At 43.7% G+C, this 17632-nt stretch overlaps 1 protein-coding gene across 1 annotated transcript in view; it reads left to right on the forward strand.

The window, feature by feature from the left end:
* The window catches only part of LOC107123286 (arylsulfatase D-like), a 24656-nt gene extending 11765 nt beyond the window's left edge, over positions 1-12891 (forward strand). The window contains exons 4-9 of the mRNA XM_015426512.1: positions 2811-3234; positions 3318-3454; positions 5198-5332; positions 8925-9087; positions 10368-10489; positions 12408-12891. Coding sequence (XP_015281998.1) covers positions 2811-3234; positions 3318-3454; positions 5198-5332; positions 8925-9087; positions 10368-10489; positions 12408-12784 — 1358 coding nt within the window. The 3' untranslated portion in view covers positions 12785-12891. The remainder of the gene's footprint in view (positions 1-2810; positions 3235-3317; positions 3455-5197; positions 5333-8924; positions 9088-10367; positions 10490-12407) is intronic.
* Positions 12892-17632: the final 4741 nt, after the last annotated feature.

A 17632-nucleotide genomic window follows, 5' to 3' on the forward strand; every position in this document is an offset into this window, starting at 1 on the left:
CGTCTTCTTTGGGGCGATGAGGTCCTTTAGGAGTAGGAGCGTGCCCATGCCACACAGCTGGAGGAAATGGTCCTTCTTCGTACCATCCTCCGTGATTTTGTGGCAGTTGAAGTAGCTCGTCAGGATCTCAAGCAGGAGCGGAGCCGGGAGCGGGGCGATGAGCGGTTGCCGGAGAGCTGGGGTGCGAAGCGGCGCGGTTCCCGGAGGTCTCGGCGTCGGTGCTCGGTGCAGCGCTCGTGTTGGCGTCCGGGTCTTTGTTCATGGGGTCGTGAATCCCATCCTGGTGGGTGCGGAGCGGAGCCGGGAGCGGGGCGATGAGCGGTTGCCGGAGAGCTGGGGTGCGAAGCGGTGCGGTTCCCGGAGGTCTCGGCGTCGGTGCTCGGTGCAGCGCTCGTGTTGGCGTCCGGGTCTTTGTTCATGGGGTCGTGAATCCCATCCTGGTCGCCAGTGAAAAGTATGCAGATGGAGAGTGATTTCAGCTAAGCATACCTTTATTTAGTTCAGGAAAAAGACAACTGACCGGCTCGCAGGCCGGTTTATATATGTTCAGAAAACCCACCACCAAGCATACCTAAACACACCCCCTACTTCCGATAGGCTATTTACAGTAACCGGGCGACCATTGGTCTCCCGGCTGGGAAGCTAGCCCTTTTGATTGGGCCAGCTAGGATCCTCCGGATCCTTTGTCTTTCGACTGAAGCTAACATAGGAATTGTGCCTGGCCAGCCCGGGCAAGTCCGGGCATGTCAGGCTGAATACATTACAGTAACACTTCATGCATCTGCCAAAGTGGACTCTAGACACATTGTTGTATTTATACTCATACCACTTGCAGGGTTTTTCTCCAAATCCATCAATGTGGTTTCTGTTAGTGGATTCCTGTGCTGTTACAGACCATATGTTAGCTTTCCATCATTCCTCATTCATTCAAGACTTAATTTATATTGTTCCAGTGACCTGTAGAAGAGCAAGGAAGCATTGGATCCATTGCCCATAAGTGTGGTGGCTTGTCAGTTTTGTGTTCAGCATGTACAAACACGAGCATAATGAGAATTATGCTTCATTAAGCAACCTTTTCATAGGCACACTACATTACTAACCAACCAACTTTTACATGGATGAAAAAAGGAGGAGGGGTCTCCTTTCACCACCAAAAAGGCTTTACTGGGAGTTATGAAACCTGCATAGACAAAAGCCTTTTGGGATATGGGCTGTAATAAAGATATGAGATTGAGTGAAAAAGCTGCCTGGATCAAATGAAAAACATATGCAACAACAAATATGGTTTGGTACCATTTTCATAAACACCTGTCTTGTAATCTATGCCTGCAACAAATGAATGAATAAAGGGGATAGATGCTGTAGATGGGGTGTATGTGTGGTCATTGGTGCTTCGTGATACATTATGTTTCACATGCATTGAGGTATTGCAGTGATGCTGCTTGTGTTGGGATCTTAGCCTCCCCCAGGGGCATTAGGCTATGAATTGACAGAGATACGCTTCAGTTAGCATATGAAAAAACAGTGAAAGAAAGCAACTCAGAAAGCCTTCACCAAACCCCCTGTGATGCTTTTTCTTAAAGGTTCACACAGTAATTTTCCACAGATACTCTTTTGAGGAATGATTCACATATTAACAGAATGACCAGAGAAAATGGCAAATCTGTAAGACCCACTGGAAATAACATTCCTCTGTTACCAGTGGAGCAAACTAGATTATTTTTTCAAAAAAAATATGAAAAGTTATAGCTGCACATTGTTATCTGTTGACTTAGATTAGAATTACATTTAGCATTCTAACCTCATTCACCTCACATCCTGCCTCTCGAGCTGATTTAACCTTGTACCAGCAAATAGGCCAAATCTGCATTTGCATTTTTAAATCATTTTCGTGCTGCTGTGACACCGTCTTTCTCTATGCTTGTTTGAATGTTGTTTGGAGAAGATTCTTTTAAAGCAGTGTGGAGGTGCAATGACAGTGGAGCTGCCCCAAAAAGGACGATAAACATATGTGGACGTGCAAAAGTATGCTAGCACTCTTGAAGTGTGAAAATGACGCCAAATGCAGACAGCTTTTTTGAAGACGGAGTCAAAAGGCTGGGACACTGGTGGGAAAGACAAATGCAGATTCCGCCATAAATACTGGTTTTGAATTCAATGAGAACAAAAACCAAATCCCCCTCTTGACTTGCCTCCGACCATGCCTATACAATTTTGGCACAGCTTCAGTTACTGACTAATCCTGTAGCCAAATCATAGTTCTCCTGACCAATATATATAAACTTCATAAATAAGTAAATAAAGTTGTGAAGTTGAGTATCAATTTTATTCATTTACAAAATGTTTTTGCTGCTTTCCTGCCCATTCAGGGCCACCAAGGTGGCTACCAGTTAAAATGAAACATTATAAAAGCATATCATAAAAACAATTCAAAACTAAAATACATACTGCATAAAACCGTAATTAAAAGCCATCAAGGAGAAATCATTGAGGGAATGCCAAACACAAAAAAAGTCTTTGCCCCCCTGGTGGAAGACAGTGATCAGAGGAGACAGACAACTATTGAGCTTTTGAACTGCTACTCAAAATTTATGGAGAATAAGGGGATAAGAATTTATCTCCCACACTACTAACCCCGTTGAAATAAATTGAACCTACTAAAGGACTCAGTTGCACAAATCCCATTTGTTTCTGTGGAACCTTGGTGGAAGGTATTCTTGGAAGGCTGTAGCCCAAATTTCTTCAGATTTCTCCCGGGGGGGGGGCAGGGTCAGTAGTAATAACATTCTGTTTTCTGTTCTGATTTTCAGGGAAGTGGCATCAAGGTGTAAGCTGTGACTCTGTCAGTGATCACTGTCACCATCCTTTAAATCATGGTTTTGATTATTTTTATGGAATGCCTTTCACTCTCTTGAACAACTGTCAGGACAATAAGCCTCCTGAGCTAGATGCAGCCTTTCAGGCTAAGCTGTGGTTCTATACTCAGCTCATCACCCTTGCAGTGTTCAGTATTGTCACAGGAAAAATCACTGGGTTGGTCTCCGTCCCTTGGAAAGCAACTCTCTGCTTTGCATTGTTTGGATTCCTGTTCTTTGCGTCCTGGTACTCCAGTTACGGCTTCGTGAAACACTGGAATTGTATCATGATGCGCAACTACAACATTACTGAACAGCCAATGAAACTGAAAAGAACCACTTCTCTCATGCTACAGGAAGCAGTGTCGTTTATTCAGCGGTAAGTAACCTGCTTCCTGGAACTGCTGCTGTAAAGGCCCTGAAATCTACCTGATGCATTCGTTCTGCTTTGTTTCTTTTCAGCAACAAGCTGGGACCATTTCTCCTCTTTGTTTCTTTTTTGCACGTCCACACACCTCTGTTTACGACAGAAAGATTTCTTGGGAAGAGCAAGCATGGTTTATATGGAGACAATGTAGAAGAAATGGACTGGTTGGTGGGTAAGTGGGCTTTCTTGACAAACTCTCCTTTTTGATGATGGGAAAAAATCAAGGCTGCTACGATACAGCTCTTTTTCTTACCCAGTCTTCCCCTGCAGGAAGAGGCACTGGCTACAGTACTGTTAATATACTAGAGGTGTAGTCCAGGCTGTGTCTGTCTCATACATTGACTTATTTTTGTACCAAGAGAGTTAATTAAATTACTGAAAATAAGCTCACCTGGGATGACGATTGCAATTTGTCTTCAGAGCTGCGGTCTATTAGTTTTGTCATGGGAGAACCAGAAACATGTTTTTAGGAGATGTGGGGATTAGAAAACTTACATTTGTGTTCAGCCATGCAGAATTATTCATTCTACAGCCTAGTTCTTGACACATTTATTCTGCTAGGATGGGATGCATACCCAGAGGACAGTCATCAACTCCCTTTCAATACCACACGTGAGCTCAGCTGAAATCCAACCTAATGCACATTGACAAAGAAAAGGAAACCAAGATTTCCTAGTGAATATTTTCAGGAACCAGTATGGTGTAGTCCATAGTGCTGAACTTGGATCAGGAAGACTTGAGTTCAGATCCCAGGTCAGCAGTGAAGCTCACTTAGTAGCCTTGGGGACATCGCTGTTTCTTGGTCTAACCCACAGGATTGTCATCATGAGGAGTAAAAGAGATAACACCAGTATGAATGCTGAAATTTCTAGCACTTTAATATTGTTGATTTTAACATTGTTTATATTATTGTATGACTCATCTGAATTGGTATCAATTGTGATGAATGTGTTTTATGTATCATGAAGTTTTATCTTGTTGGAAGCCGCCCTGAGCCAGCCTAGGCCAGAATGGATGGGATAAAAATCAATTAAATAAATAAATAAATATCTGTATTCCCTGAGCTCTTCAGAGAAACACCATGGGTTATCAGAGCCAAACTGTACCTTACTTGTTTTCATGTGTACCCCACAGCCACACAGCAGCTGCATGGAACTGCTTAGAGAGAGAGAGAGAGAGAGAGAGAGAGAGAGAGTGTCCAAGCAGGATTGAAATGGTGCTGCAGGGAGAGGAAGGGCTCCTGCCTCCACCCTCCCCTGCAGTTTTCTCATGTAAAAATGCACAGGGGGAGTTATTTCTTTGCTCCTTGTGGAGTACGTGTGCATGTGGAGCAGCAAAAATGGTGAAATAGCTCCCCCCAACACAGTTTTCATGTGAGAAAACTGCTTGGAGAGGGGAGGATTCCTTCCCCCCCCCCGGGTCTGTCCTTCCAGAAGATTATCCACTCTTGAATTTATTTCCTTCCCTATATAAGAATGATCTCTCTCTCTCTCTCTCTCTCTCTCTCTCTCTCTCTCTCTCTCTCTCTCTCTCTCTCTCAGAAAACGTTCCTCGCAGCTGCTGAGGAAACATGTGAAAACACATTAAGATAATTAACATATAGTTTGGCTGTCAGCAAAATAGATACAAGCACTAGTCTCATCACATTTATTCATAAGAGTACCATTTGTGTTGCCTCCCTCACTGGAGGGGAGGTCTCCACAGAAGATTGAAGCAATTGCAATGTACTTCCCTCTGACCAATGCCTTCATTGCATCCCAGATGACCTGAGAGACACTATAGTCAGAGTCATTTTTAAATAATTTTAAATTTCTAAATCAATATCTGTATATGTTTTGTCATTCAATAAATTTAATTTAAAAAATTTTGTGTTTCCTCCCTGATATTTGATATTTTAACAAAACAAAACATGTAGGTCAGATTCTCGATGCAATTGACAAGGAAGGCCTGAGAAACAGTACGTTTACCTACTTTGCTTCAGACCATGGAGGGCATCTGGAAGCTCAAGAAGGAACAATCCAGCAAGGTGGCTGGAATGGCATATACAAAGGTAAGTAATGTATTAATAAACTCCATTTGTCTGACTCCAGTGTGCAGGTTGCTCTCCAGGAAAGAATGAGAGCAATTTCAAATGAACAGATAACATTCCTGTTCCCGACCATGTAAAAACCCTACGTATCTGTGGCACCCAATCTATGCATTATGACAGGAAACTCTCAAAGATATGGAGTGCACCAAGGTACTATGCAGTATACCGCAGATACACATGCTGTAATCTTTAATGTATTAACTCTTGCAGGAGCTCTTAGAAACTTGCCCTCACTTTTAGAATGGAATAATGGCAGTTAAAGTATAATCTAAAAGCCAAGTACAAGCAGAATGTTTGGAATTAAACCAACTGAATCACATTAATTTCACACATTTTGGTGCAACCGTGATGCAAATTAAGTGTAATCATATTAATAGTGTGAAAGAAACATGGAAAACCTGAGCATATGCCTTGTTTCCTTTTCAAGAAATCTTGGCTTTTGGTTGTTTCCCTTTGGCTAAGAAAAAGAATCAGTTTCAGCCATATCTGGCGGGATAAAGCCAATAGTGACTGTACATTTGACTGGCATGTACAGATATGTAAGCACACTTTTGAGTGCAGTCTTCTCCCCCAGATAACACTGCATTCTATACTTGGCCCCACCTCGCTCACAGAGTGTCTGATGTGGGGGGAGGGAAGGAGACTGCAAGCTGCTCTAAGACTCCCAAATGAAGGGCAGGGGATAAATCCAACTCTTGTTCTACTACTTCTGCTTTTTTTAAAATAATGAGCTTTATATTTTAAAGACGACAAAAGGTATGAAAGACCCCTTTAGAATTAGGAGTTTGGAAGTCCTTGTCCTCTCCCTTATCCTCACAAGTTTATTATATCTAGTAGCAGTATTTCTTAAACTGAGAAACTCCAGGGGGTCCATTGGTTGGGACAGAGGGTGAGGCCCCCTCACATCAGACTGATTAAAAAAGAAAACAGAGCCCTCTTAATTTGCTAGGAATATGGGCAGGGACCTCAGCACATGGGAGAGAGAATTGACTTCCTCCTCTTTTTAAAAGGTGGGAACTTGTAGAGCCACCCCCAGCCGAGTCACCAGTCTCCCAAATCACCTCAGAGCATTAGCCAAAAAAAATGTGGTGGATAGTTGCAGGGAGCCCACAGCTCAGCCCTGGGATTCTTTTGGGCTGAATGGCACCAAGAAGGTGCAGTCCTCCTAATGCAGTAATTTATCATCACTTAAGGTATAAAACTGAACTAGTTTTCCTGTGCAGTGGATGTCATTGTAAACATAGAAATAGGCCATTCTGCATCCATAGATAATAATAGCTAATAGCAGACTTCAGCTAAATACTAGAAGTCTGTATTTTGTGTGGTTCTGGTCTGTCTTGTATATTTCTGTTCACAGTTCTGAAATTTTCCTGACCTCATTTCCAGCCTGTTCAGCTGGCCTTTGGCTAGAAGTTTTGAACCAATAAAAAAGGTTTCTTGTTCTCTCCAGTGCAAAATCGCTTCCAAACAAAGGATGGGATTGATTAGAACTTGGATCTGGGCATTTTGAGTCCAGCTACCCTCTGAGACATGGTCATGTAGAGCATGTACAGAGACAATACAAACATTTTACTTACAAGTGCTGCCCATATGGTTCTCCCTGTATTGCTTTGAGGACATACTTAGAGGTCTCCACGCTCCTCGACTGGTGCTGTCCAGAGTGTTGCTGGCATCAGTGGGAGAGGACAGGGTGGACTGGGGGATCATGGAAAAATGTAAATCAAAATGTGGATTCAGCTTGCTAAAGTTTGAGAACTGCTGTCTTATCCAATTTCATTCTATCCCTTTGGTTCAGCCAAACGCCTTGGGAGCGTTCATGTGATAGATATTCAAAAAGGTATCAGAGGAATGATTTTTTTCCCCGTTGATCAGAGACTTCTAGAATATTTTTAGATGCTAGCATGAATTGTCTGTTAGATGCCTATATGGGGAGAATTTTCCAGTTTTAAAAATGTTTATTATTTGAGATTCAAATATTTCAATATTTAATCCACCAAATGGACTTGTGGAGTTTATGCTACAGAGGGGAAAACCCCCCCCCCTAATTTCTCAGCAATTCACAGTTGCAGGAGAAACCACAAGTCATTTTAGTAATCTTATATTCTTATAGCCACCCATGGCCCTCATCTGTGGATAGCTAAATCCGTGGGAGCTCCCCAAGTGTGCAAAAAATCTGAATTTTTTAAAAAAATACACAAAGGGAGTTTTAATCCCCTGAAAAGTAAAAGATCATTCACTGAACTTGCACAGAGAACACACCTACCTCCAGTGGTCTTCTTTAGAGTCTAGGAGTGGCACTGTGCCCAGCTGTGGCAGTGGCTGTGCCAGGAAGCCATGCTGACCCAGCGGCAGCAGCATAGCCCAGGAGCCCTTCTGGGACCGGCAGTACAGCCCAGGAGTGTTGCTGGGCCCGGTGGCGCATCCTGGGAGCCCCACTAGGCCTAGCAATGGGGCTACACAGCCCAGGAGCCACATGGGGCATGCCTTCTGCAGCAGCACATCCTGGGAGTCACACTGAGCCAGCTACCGGCAGCGGCACAGCTCCTGCATCTGGGGAGCCCCTGGGACTGTCAAGAAAATGGGGGGGAATCCCCCATGAGTATCACTCACCCCCACAGAGAGTGAGGAAGTCTTTGCTAGCAGAGACTTCCCCCAAGCCACCGCTCTCTGCGCAGGCAAGCTGCAGAGAGCTGGGGAGGGGGGATTGTACTGCCCCTTTTCACATTACTGTTCTAAACTGGATGTTATTTGTTATTGGCCCAATTTCAAGTAAAGCAATACAGGGATGGGGGTTTCATACAGCAAATTGCCTTCCGTTAATGAGCTGTCTTTGAAGCCTTATGGTAATTTCAAACAGTGCCACTTTTTTCCCTGCCGTTTTTCGCCATGCAATCTTCCTCGGACTTTTTAAAAAACAGGTGAGCACTATAGTGCTAAACTGCTATAGCACTGAAGTGCTATAGCAACACCACTGAGATGCAGTGACTCAGTGGAGTCAGTGGAGTCAATGTACCTCAATGGTGCTATAGCAGTTTAGCACAATAGTACTCATGTTAGAACATGTTTTTTGGAAGATCCATGGAAGATCACATGGTAAAAAAGGACAAGGAAAAACAGTGGCATTGTAGGAAGCACTATGGACATTTTAAGCACACTACAATGATTCAGAAGTGCAACAAAGGGGTTGAAAATGGAAAAAAGCAGTTTCCCTCAAAAGCGACTCAACCATACATTGCTAACTCAATGCAAGCAGGTTTGTATGAACAGGTAAATAAATTCCGTTAGTAACCAATTACTAAAATGGGTCTGTCTGAAATGACAGGAAAAAATCCATTAGCAACCAGTTACTAAAATGGAATACAAAGGCAGTTTGGAAAGGGTCTACTGGCTTTCCCGGAGCAACTCCAGGCAAGCTGCAGAGAGCATTTGCGGGGAGGGGGGAGTCTTGGCGAGTCTTTCTGTGAGACAATGGGTTCCCCCACACACAAGTCTCATTGTCCCCCACTTGTCTATTTCTGCCAATGATCACAGGTGTATTATGTTTTCAATCTAGGGGGCAAAGGCATGGGAGGCTGGGAAGGTGGAATCCGTGTGCCGGGCATATTGAGATGGCCTGGGATGCTCCCTGCCAATTCTGTTGTTGACGAACCAACCAGTCTGATGGATATTTACCCAACAGTGGCTCATCTGGCTGGAGAAGCTCTGCCACAGGACAGGTATAGAACCTAGATCCTTGCTTGCACCACCAGTTGATAGTAGAAATGCAGGTTTTGAACATTTTGGTACAGGTAAATGTCATCGCCCAAAATATACTTAGATAGTAATGCAATGCTTCTATATTGAAGAATCCACTACTGTTACTCTATGTTTTTAAATCTCATAATGTTTTGCTTTTACTCAATTGTTGTCAGGACTTGTACTTCTCTTGTAGTATTCTTTATGTTCATTTTTTAGTAAATGTTGCTTGGAGGCTATTTGAGTATGAAAGTGGTGCAGCTACTAGGGGAAGCTGATCCTTTCCAATATGCCATTTTTTTATCTCACTGTCCACCTCAAGCTGCTATTTACTGTGGGATGGATGCATCCATCCAGTGATTCTTTATCCCTACCACCAGCACCATGGGAGCAAATAGAAAGGGTTTAGGATTTATATCTTGCAAATATAATAAGAGAGAAGGGTGAAATGTATCCACTAGCCACACCTATTCCATGATCACATTAGTAGTGCACATGTGCATATTGGGCTTCATACATTTTTTTAAAAATAGATCAGTCATGAATCTTATATTGTGGGTTGACCCTCTGAGATTGTTGTTGATAAGCTAAACACCTGCTTTTGTATCCACATTATTTATTTATCTGTTGGACATGTATCCCACATGTCTTCTTTAATGGAACTCAAGACGGTATAGAGAAGGGTTCCCAGGAGATCTCCCAGCCATAACATGTAAAAGGGTTATGACTTGGGCATTCATGTTCATGTCAGAGACTTCAGAGGACCATACAAAAGTCAATGTGATGCTGGGAGATTCATGAGCAGCACTTCCTAGTTTGACAGACAGAAATAAGCAGCTGCGCAGACCCAGACCCTGGTTAAGTTGAGGCTCCAGAGTAGGTGGAACCACTAGTGGAAGAAGGAGTTTAACCTTTCCCTCGACATGGTTTTCCCATTCAAAATCAAACCTTCTTTCCCCAACACTGTTTTTTCCCTTGGAAAGGAAAAGGGAGAAGAAAGGATGTAATCAAGGGTTGGAGATGGTTTCAGTCAATGAAACTGCAGGGGGGTAGTTTTTGTTTTTTTAAAGCCCTTCCTTTCTTGTGCTGCAGCCACACTTTGAACCAATATCCCCATCAACTGGAGCTCCCATTTCAAGGATGCCGGGAGGAACAATTCACAGATTTCCAAGTCTCTCCTTTTTGGGGGAAATGGTTTGCAGACTGCTGTCTTTTTGAACTAAAGCCCTTTCCTTATTTAATGACGTCTTTCTCACTTTAGAATAATTGATGGAAGGAATCTCTTGCCTTTATTACAACACAAAGTCAGGCACTCAGATCATGAGTTCATGTTTCATTACTGTGGATCATACTTGCATGCAGTACGGTGGCATCAGAAAGACAGTAAGTATGAAGAATTGTCCTAAGAGTAGAAATTGTTCTGTATTAAAAAAGCTATTAACCAGATCTCAATTACTCTAAATTACTCTGTTATCTTGGTTTGTCAGTCTGTGTCAAAGAGTCCAAGCCTGAACCCCGTGGGTTCCCAGAGTTAGTGCACACAAGAAAACAATTCTTGTTAAAATATATGACGTTTATTTGAATAATTTTCAGAAATACTTTTATCTCTAGGCAACACACCACTCTAAAACCATGCTACAAAAGAAAACAAGCTTAACTATGTAACACATTTGAATTAAATGATGATAATTCAATCAGGATACATTCCTGCTGGAACCTTCTAGAAACTTACCTCATCACTCCTGACTCCCCCCTCCCATCCTGTGGATTGCAGGTTCTTGTGAAGAGCTAATTTTCACATTCCTAACTCTGGCCTTGAAGATAAGGGCCATGTAAGCAGAGAGGCCCAATTAGCAACACCTGCAAGATGGAATAAGCCCATCACTCTTCACATTAACCCTTGGGGGAAATCAGGGTGCGAATGACTTGCGAAAACAAAGATGGTAGAATTCAGCATCTGAAGTTGGAATCTGAAAATATAAACCCTTAGTTACACAATCTTGCTCTCAGAGTGGGAAGGGGGGGGGGATAGCCTTCCAGCAGCCCTTGATTAAATAGTTAAAAGACCTTATGAGGATCACCCTCTGGCTTTTCAGTGGTGATTCAAAATGGATTTGCCAGAAGTAAAACTCCCTTTACATAAACTCTCTTTCAAGCATATAATTCCACAGAGTCCACCTTCCAAAGTGATCATTTTCTCCAGGTGAACTGATTTGTCTCCTGGAGATCAGTTGTAATAGTGGGAGATCTCCACCCATCACCTGGAGGCTGACAACCCTCGATGAAGGCTGGAAAGTACAGTAGGGAGCCTGCTAGAATTCGAGGCTGCTGCTGCTGCTTTTGATCAAAGTTCATTAAAAAAAAACCTTCAGAGGATAGACAGTCCTTCACTGCTTACCTACTCTCGTTACTTATCTTATGGATAAAGATGAGCTGTGTGCTTAAAAATAGATTTGAAGGTGCTCTGGAACAAGCTGAGCTCTGTGTAGATCTGTTAGCTAAGTTGAAAAAAATCGCCACCTTTTCTCCCTGGCCTGTTTTAATGCACTACCAATTTTTGATATATATGGTAGGTTCTCTAATACCCCACGTGGCCAAAGGGTCTGTCCATGAAACCGTAACTCGTTTTTTCTTTTCATGCCAACACAATGGTAGTTTAAGAGCTCCCCTGATAACTCCTTTTCAACTCCTTTTCTTGTAACATTCCCTGACCATTCTGATTATTATCATGTACTTAATCTCCTGTTTTGGAATGAAATTAGCACCATTTTGGCTATTACCAAATATCTTTTAGCTGCTCTTCAAACCATCACAATTAATTCAGCATTAGGATAATCAAGAATTAAACCTGTTGATTTTTCAGTTTAATTTATGTTAATTAAAATGTGTACATTTTTCTTCCTTTAAATGCAGGAATAATATTTTGTTCCTTTCCTTTTAACTTGTTATTGTCTAAAAGCCAGTATCCTATATAGACTTTTCAGGAATAAAGTGACAGAAATCGTTTCAGTGACCTTACAGTTGGTGTAGTGTTCATGCATATACCATAAGTTTCTGTATTATGTAGGGGGGGGAACTATTAATCACTTACCATAGAAAGCAGAGGTATATGACAAAATTAGGACAAAGGGGGACAGGCAATGTGAGAACAATACATGATTGCCAAAGCATTTTAAAAGCTGGGGGGTGATTTTTGGTTTTTGCAGGGAGTATAATTTAAATTCTTGGAAGTCACCAGTTCTTCAGCAGAAGTGGCTGCATCCCACCACTATTTACTGTATTAGTCTTTTCCTTCCACCAGATGGTGCTTTATGGAAGGCCCATTATGTGACACCAATATTCTCCTCAGAAACTTCAGGGGCCTGTTACGGAAGAGGGATTTGTCCATGTTTTGGAGAAGGTGTAACCTATCATGATCCACCTTTGCTGTTTGATCTCTCTCGAGACCCATCGGAAGCTATGCCTCTGTCAACAGACACTGAGCCGCTGTTCCATGCTGTTCTCAGGAGACTAGACAAAGCTGTGGATGAGCATCGGAAGACACTCACTCCTGTCCCAGAGCAGCTGTCGATTTACAACATAATGTGGAAACCGTGGCTGCAGCCATGCTGTGGGACATTCCCATTCTGTTGGTGTGACCAAGACGACGGTGCTCGAGATACACATACAGTGGATTAGTCAACAAATTACAAGTTAGCAGAAAAAAAATTATACTTTTCTTGGCTACCATACACTTCCCACCTACAGATGTAAATAATTTTAATGTGCTACGGTATGCCAAGGTTTTTAAAAACATTTTACTTCAGATATATGAAAAAGAGCATGTGCTGCTTTAATTGTAAAAGGGTTTTAGAAGCAGGAACGTTGGAAACATACAAATAAACTTAAAAGAAGCATTTAAAATGGAGCAAGATAACCAAGATCTCATGTTAGGAGCAAATGGGGAATGGAGAAAAGAGACTGAGAAAATGGGAAGGGGAGTTTAAAAAATCCCCTCCCCTCCAGCACCATGTTTTAGATCTGAATCTCTCCTCCCTCTGGCTGCTTTTAACCATTTTAAAAATTGTGGGTGCTCCTATTCACAGATCTCCCACATCTGTTTGGCCTAGGGCTACCATCTCTAGGTTGGGAAATTCCTGGAGATTTGGGGGCAATGCCTGGGGATGGTGGAGTTTGGGGAGATCAAGGAGCTCAGTAGGCACATGACACTGTGGAATCTCCCTCCAATAACTGATTTCTGTCCTCTGAAGATCAATCATAATTCTGGGAGATCTCCAGGTCCCAACTGGAGGTCAGCAACTCTAGTTTGGCACAAAAGTACTCAGTGGACTTGGAAGGGTGTACTTAGGATGGTGCTGTTAATCACATATGCTAGGATTTAATTGGTACAATATACAAATGGATTGGTACAATCCATACAAATGGACTGTAGTAAAAATAATTTTGAATTAGAATGGCTTTTGGAGATTTGTATTCATATTTCTAGTTCTAATAACAAATAACATTTAGTTAGGGGCTGTTAAATGTTGACAACTACTGGTACCAATGAAATTGCATAAAATAAATGAACTTCTGCTTCTTACTGGAAACAAGACAGTTTGACCTGGTACAGGTATTAGTTTTTCTAGTCATGGGGAAAGAGATACACAATGCAATTGTGTGTAGAATTTCTCCAGTTTAAGCCAATTGAAGCAACTCTGCCTAATATTGTGCTGACAATCCCGCATCTGCCTCCAAATGTGACTGTTCATACAAGAACGCCATCTGTGTGGACGGACGCTGGTTGCAAATACCTGTATTAGCTTTCATTTGATCGATTGTTACATCCTGACCTCACATTTCCTCGTGTAGCCACCTGGGCAGCCCCATGGGGCCCAGACAGCATCAGGGTGCTCCTGACAGCCTGACCAGAAGGAAACACAGCTGAGCCAGAAGAAATGCCAGGATGCCAGTGGGAGACCAGGACCAGCTCTGGCCAGCCACACTGTTAAAAGACAGCCAGGGTACGGAGGGGGGGGGGAGACTTGGAGGAAGTGGTAAGAGCACCGTGGAAGGGAGAAGGAGGTAGCACCAGGCCTTATGAGAAGGTTGGGCTGGGGAGGGGACACATCTGGCCAGGAGATCTTAAGAGGCCTCCAGGGCATTCAGGGACTATATGTGCCAAGATTGGGCCAGGAGACTAACCAGGCCCTAAAGTATCTCTTCTGTATCAGGTTTAGCTTAGTTTTATATGCTTACTATTCTTTTCCTTGGATCTGTAACCAGTAGGCTTGATGGATTATTTTCCCGGTCTTGTGCTCTAGCTTAATTTGTAGCAATAAAGTTTTCCTGTTTAAGAGAACAAACTGTGATTCAAAGTACTCCTTGCACACCTTAATCACTTGCTCACAAAGATGCACACACAGGAGAAGGGCTGAAGCAACTGGCAAACTCTGCCTTTTGCATGTGCTCAGAGGCAACCCTTACTAGTGCCTCCCAAGTCACTGGTAATATGGGTGGGAGGCTGGATTTCTAACTTGGGGTGGTGGCACAAAGAAGAGGAATGCAGGTTACATGAACACAAACACACCATGTGCATGTAAGCATGCATAGACCCAGAGTGGATTTATTTGAGGATTTGACACAGTCTGGAATTGGATCAGAGCACAAACTGACAGGAAAATTTATCATTGCACTGACAAGAAGAAAGTTTTTTGATCTCTAGGGATGCTTGAATAAGATATGGTGGTGACCCAATGCACCTGGGTGAAAGCAGGCAACAGAGGCCCAGCAAGGAAAGGCAGAGGGGACAAGGGAAGCCCTGCAGCTTTTCCTCAGAGGGCCACACAAAGGACTCTACATGTGAATGTGGCATCATCATTGCCCAGAGGGAGCCAGCAGAAATGAGGCACAACAAGATTGCAGAGAATGGCTGGAGCAGCTTTGCTCGTACCTGAGATGGATGGCCAGAGGAATGAGGAGGCAGCATTGTCCACCAACCCAGCAGAGTGCCTTTGTCATATAGCAGGCATAGACAGACACATTCAGGTGCTCACACAAAGTCCACAGTTCAGTCCCAAAAGTCCACAAGTTCACATCCCAGAGGGTCATTACCAGAAGGGATGAACCAGAGAGCACAATCAGGAGGTCCAAGGGTCATCCACAAGCCAGAGGGCCACAAAGTCAAAGTCCCAAACTGGTCCAAGGTCACACAAAGAAAGCAGAATGACTTCTCTCTTCCGCAACATGCAGGCTCCCAGTCCTGGGTTTTACAGGCACTTCCTAACAAGTCCTTGTTAGCAGCCAGCTGCTTGGGAGTACTCCAGGCTGTCATCAGCAAGCAGCTGGCAGTGGACCAGGAGAAGTGTACTCTGCCTCCTTGCTTGCAGCTCCCTTCTATGCTTCTGTCTTTGGCACTTGAAGGGTGGAGTTGAGCCTGGTGAACTGGTCTTAATCACCTGAGTCTCACCTGCTGACACAGAGCTGGGTGGTGGCTGTGGATCAGCTGCTGGTGGTGAGTCTTGGTCAGCCTGCAGCTCTTCAGCCTGCTTTGTTGGCTTCTGCTGACTCAGAGCCAGCCACGTGTAGCTCCCCTTCTCCTGAGGACTTCATGCTGAGCTCAGGCTGACCCACGACACCCCTCCTGAAAGCACAGAGGTGGGTGCTAATCCACAGTCACTCATGACTCATGCTGAAAAGATGAAAGCCATGGAATTAGAAATGTTAAAGCTGAAACTCTAAGAGAGAGAGAGAGGCAGCATGCCCACCGATCCATGCAACATATGAGATTCAAGCAAGTACAGCAGGGAGAAAGGGTGGGGGTAGTGCAGCCGAAACCCCCCCCCCCAACTCTGGCAAGGTGGACTTCAAGAGATTGCCAAGGTATGTTGATGGGGTTCACTAGGAACTATTTCTTGTGAACTTTGAAAACGCTTCTGAGAAGAACATCTCCCAAACAGAATTTTTGCAAGTTTTACAACCTCAGGTTTATTGGCATTATTGGGTGAAGTGTAACCAAGTCAAATGAATGACTTTGACCAGTTCAAAAACAGAGCTTATACAAATTTTGGGTTGTTGCCAGTAATGTGTAGGCAAACTGAGTGACAGATGGGAACGGAGGCAGATGAAGCTTCAGGCCATTTCATTGTTCCCACACAGACATTGCTGAAAAGCTCAGACTCTGGAAGCGGTCATCAATCTGCTAGTGCTAGAGACTTTGTCTAATGCCCTGCTGAGAACACTGAGAGAGAGGGCAAAACTGAAACACTCTCAGGCTGGAGATGACTGTAGAAGTGGAAAGGGGGAGGAAATGGACCAGGGGACCTCAAAAAGCACACATGGAGAGGGTGTACAGTCAAGTGAAAGTTCTCAGTGTGCAAACTTCCTGCCAGCCACAATCCTGTCAGCCCACCAAGAGAGTAAGGAGCCAGAACCTGCATTAGCTGTGGAAAGGAGGGGCATCTTTGCAAGAACAGTCACACCAGAGCACCACTGTGAAGCAGGGCGGCTCAGCCAGGCTCCGTGAAGAGAATTCTTCCCTGTTCCCAGGACAGAGAATGGGAGGGGGAAAGGTGTGTTTTGTGACTGCTGGAGAAACAAATAGAATTGGAGGCAAGAAACTCTGGGTTTGGAGGGACACGGGCTTGACCATTTCATCAGTTTGTGGAAGTCTGGTGGGCCCAAAACAGATCCTTCTGAATGAATATGTTCTTGTGGAACTTTTTGAAAATTCAGTATGTAAGCACGTAATGCAAGGGGTCCCAATTTCATATCACAGTTAGGAGGGCTTTGGGGGAAGTGTCTGTCCATTGAAAGTTTCCTTCCTTGTTAAAAGCAGGGGAAAGGCTTGTGTCACTTTAACGTAAGTAAAGCAGCAGCAGCAGGAGGAGGGGCTGTGAGGAGATGCTGGGTCGCTTCCTAGAGAAAAAAGCTGTGAGGTTTTGGGAGAAACAGAGCTGGAAGGTACCTGTTGATCTGTGTAATGAAAACAGAGTAAAAGGAGGATAGAAGACTTCCCCTTCATCCTCACCACTGCTCAGAAGGCTCAGATGCAAGAAGTTTGCCACAGTTTTTTTCTGACAAGTCTAGAAAGACTTCACTAGTATAGCACACTGTTTTGACAGGGTATCAGCCACCCGTTGCTTCTGCACCATGCAGAGCCGCTGCGAAGCAGACTGAGTGTGTGGAGAGAGAGAGATCAAGGAGATGCTGCAATTGGGGGTGATTAAGCTGTCCTAAAGCACCTGGTCTGCTCCAATAACACCAGGCAATTTTGTGAAGATTACAGAAAGCTGAACAGTGTTACTCAGGCAGATGGATATCCTGTGCCTTGTATGGATGGAGTCTTAGACATGGTGTTGGGGGCAAGTTTATTAATACTGCTGATTAGTCAAAAGGGTGTTGGCAGATTGCACTGGCTCCTGAGACATGGGTAAAGCGAGCTTTCACCACCAACCTGAGGCTGAGTTCACAGTGTTGCCCTTCAGGCTGAAAAATGCCCCTATGACATTTCAGTGCCTGATAAACTGTTTGTAAGGGGACTGAAAT

The sequence above is a fragment of the Gekko japonicus genome, unplaced genomic scaffold (genome assembly GCF_001447785.1).
Source record: "Gekko japonicus isolate JY-2015 unplaced genomic scaffold, Gekko_japonicus_V1.1 scaffold1206, whole genome shotgun sequence".
In the NCBI taxonomy this organism is placed as follows: Eukaryota; Metazoa; Chordata; class Lepidosauria; order Squamata; family Gekkonidae; genus Gekko; species Gekko japonicus.